The sequence below is a fragment of the Telopea speciosissima genome, chromosome 5 (genome assembly GCF_018873765.1).
Source record: "Telopea speciosissima isolate NSW1024214 ecotype Mountain lineage chromosome 5, Tspe_v1, whole genome shotgun sequence".
Lineage (NCBI taxonomy): Eukaryota > Viridiplantae > Streptophyta > Magnoliopsida > Proteales > Proteaceae > Telopea > Telopea speciosissima.
In genome coordinates, this window is record NC_057920.1 from 17,391,869 (window position 1) to 17,394,935 (window position 3,067).

The window sequence follows — 3,067 nt, forward strand, 5'->3', positions numbered from 1 at the left end:
TGGTTAAGAGTCCGTTTTGCATAAGCTTTTTGAAAACCATACTCAAGGGCATCCCAAAGTTTGTGAACTATCTCTTTTTCCAAGCAATGGTATTGTGCAAATATTTATCACCTCCAATTCGCTATCCGCTTCAATTTCCTCTAATTTCTCACATAGGAGCAGAAATGATCACCCTACCCCAACTTGGGTAGTGTGTTCGTGCAAGGGGTAGGGTGATCATTTTCATTTTCCACTCTGATGTGAGGAATTGGAACAGGCAGCGAATTGGAAAGAATAATGATTCAATGGACAATGTGGGTTAGGGCATCCTCTTTTCGTTGACCGTCTTCTACTAAGGCATCAAAAGTGGTCAAAGGTTTGGTAAATAAATACTTTCTGTAATCATATTGTAAGTTCTTAAGCAACATTTTGACTTGCTCATTCTCCGTAGATCTATCACAATCTAATAAAGGAAAAGATGCGCTCTCGGTGTTCGGTTCGATGTTGATTGGGTTGTTGATGTTGTTGTACTTCAACAGTTCAACTGGGAATACATCCCCCACAAGAATAGAAGATGACTCATTTCCCAAAGTAAAAGAAGAGTTGAAGAAAGAAGGAAAGAAAGTTAAGAAAATGAATTTATTAATTTCTCTATTTTTTTTGTTTTCTCTACGACATTAAGACTACTATGCTCCCCCTTTTTGGAGAATTACAGACAGGGCAAGAATCAAGGAAGGATGAACAAGACTTGCACGAACAGAGATGCCTGCAAGGAAGGAAAAGAACGCACGATCTTCGAGAATTGCAGGCCTTGCAAGCCATGTTTCTCATTGGATGCACCTGAGAGATGTCGCAACAAGACCCTGTATCCTCTGCTCCGGCCGATGGAAAGTGAAAAACGTTCTGTTTGACATGTTCTATAGTGTTGTTGAGGGCCATAACCATGGCTTCTTTCTCTTTAGTGAATCTCTGCCATGCTTGGTTCTCCATCTCTGCCTTTCTCAAGCATTCTTCCAACTCCATTGTTCTTTTAGCCGCTCTTGCAATGTCTTCATCCTTCTGTCTCAGTAAGCTCACCGCCTTTGATTCCATCCTCCTTAGAAAGATAGCCATTTGATGCTTCCTTTGCTCTTGCAGAGCTAATCTGATTCTTTCATTCTGTTTTTTCATCCCACCCAGAAAAAAAAAAAAAACAAATCAGAAACCCAATAAAATTAATCACAAGAAGAAGGAAAAAGGAAGAAAACCCAATTGAGATTAAACCGTTATATTACCTGTAATTGAATATATCGATCAATCTCCAATGCCTGCTTATCAATCTGAGCAGCAGCTAAAGACTCGGAAAACGCCATGGACAGAGAAGAAGAAAGCAGGGGACTATTTTCAAAACCCAGATTGTGATTTCCCAATAGATTGATATTCTGTAACTGTTGCATCTGTTCTTGCTGTTGAGGATTGAGATATAAATCAGAAAACCCACCACTGGAATTCTTCCATTCCAGCGTACCGCCCAAAGTAAAATCCAGATTCTCCGAATACTGCTTAGCTTGAACAGCCATTGATAACAAAAAAGATTTCCTAACCAAATCACCAAACACCAAATTTCTTTACTTTGTGATTTCAATTTCACAAAGGTTTTGACTGTGGGGAGAAGAAAGTTAGAAACAGGAAAACAAGAATTATAAGGTGGCGGTGGGCAGGTTTTTATAAGAAATCAAAACTCCTACTTCGTCGCTGTTTTCCAATTTTGATAATAGATGACATGTACAAGGTACAATCCCCCAATATTTTAATTTAAAAAAGAAAAAAGAAAAAAACTAATGGATTCTTTCTCTATCGGTCAGAGAGAAACGTTGCCATGAATGAGATGGAGAGAGATTTCAATTTAATAAGAAGTGTGAAAAGAGTAAGATCTGTCAGTTTGGTCACTGAGAATAGCTGAAAAATAGGATTTTATTTATTGTTTGTATTTCTATTTTTAAAGGGATTTTTTTTGTTTGTTTCCAAGTTTTGCATGGGAATTGAAAACAAGATCACCGGAGACAATGACGGTACGGAAGTTATGGTGGTACAAATTAAGAAGCATCTTTGAGACACTGAGCTCCTAGTTTTACAAGTGTCCTTTTCCATTTCTGTTTCTTTTTTTCTTCCATTTTCTTAATAAATGGTTAGGGTAATGTAAGGGTAGGGGTGTCAATTGGGAGCGCTGCCGGTATTTGGGATGGATCCGTATCGGTGTTGGTATTGGTATCGGTACCAAAGGTGTCAATCGAGTCTAGCTCACGTTCACGTACGTGAGCGTACGATGAAATCCACTTTGTGGGACCCACATGGATGGATTCCATCTGAACAGCTGAGAGCCGTTTTCATATGCTCATGTACGTGAACGTGAGCTGGACTCGTGTCAATCCTAACATTAGTTTATTTAAACAACAGTACTAAACCTATACACATACCATTATTAACGGTACGAGACGATATTGGTTCTATTATCAGAACCATTTCCTTCTTCAAACTCCCTAAGTTCACATGTAAGCTTCCCAAAATGATGACTATGAGTTAATGAGGACAAAATAAACAAGTCCATATATGGTTTTAATATCAACACTAAACAAGTTTATAGAAATATAACTAAAGGTCCATTAATTGAAACATTCATAAGAGAAAATATTATCCAAATGCATCAAACTATAGTAAAAAAACTTAAACACAAGATCATCAAATATCCCTTTGAGATACCGGATGCCTAACTAGTATTTCGATATTGGTACTGTTGAGAATCTCGTGTCAGAACCATCCTGTCACATTTATTATTTGTTACCAAAATTAGATTCCAGTACTGTTCCGTTTATTGTGCTCGTAATACTATAACATGTCCGTTTCTCCTTCAGTTTTTTACTTTCGTTTTCCTAATAAATGGTTAGGGTAACGTATGGATTAAACTTGAACCAATTTAGACCCGCCACGTGTCAACTAGTTGATTTGGTTCAGTTCCATCCATTACACAAGTCAATTCGATTCCACCATCCGATATCTGACCCGTATTTCAGTATTGGTACCATTGGGAATCCTTTCCCAAAACCATTCC

The 3,067-nt window shown here is 37.9% G+C and overlaps 1 protein-coding gene across 1 annotated transcript; it reads right to left on the minus strand.

The window, feature by feature from the left end:
* Positions 1 to 648: 648 nt before the first annotated feature.
* Positions 649 to 1,538, minus strand: LOC122662834 (probable BOI-related E3 ubiquitin-protein ligase 2). Its single transcript, XM_043858543.1, has 2 exons — positions 1,254 to 1,538; positions 649 to 1,137 (listed from the first exon to the last, which is right to left on the minus strand). Exons 1-2 carry the CDS (start codon positions 1,536 to 1,538, stop codon positions 649 to 651), a joined length of 774 nt encoding a protein of 257 aa, XP_043714478.1.
* Positions 1,539 to 3,067: the final 1,529 nt, after the last annotated feature.

Coding starts and splice junctions, on each gene's coding strand:
- LOC122662834 (XM_043858543.1), bottom strand. CDS start 1,538: ATGGCTGTTCAAGCTAAGCAGTATTCGGAGAATCTGGATTTTACTTTG. Junction 1,138..1,253: donor ATCGATATATTCAATTACAG/GTAATATAACGG, acceptor ATGAAAAAACAG/AATGAAAGAATCAGATTAGC.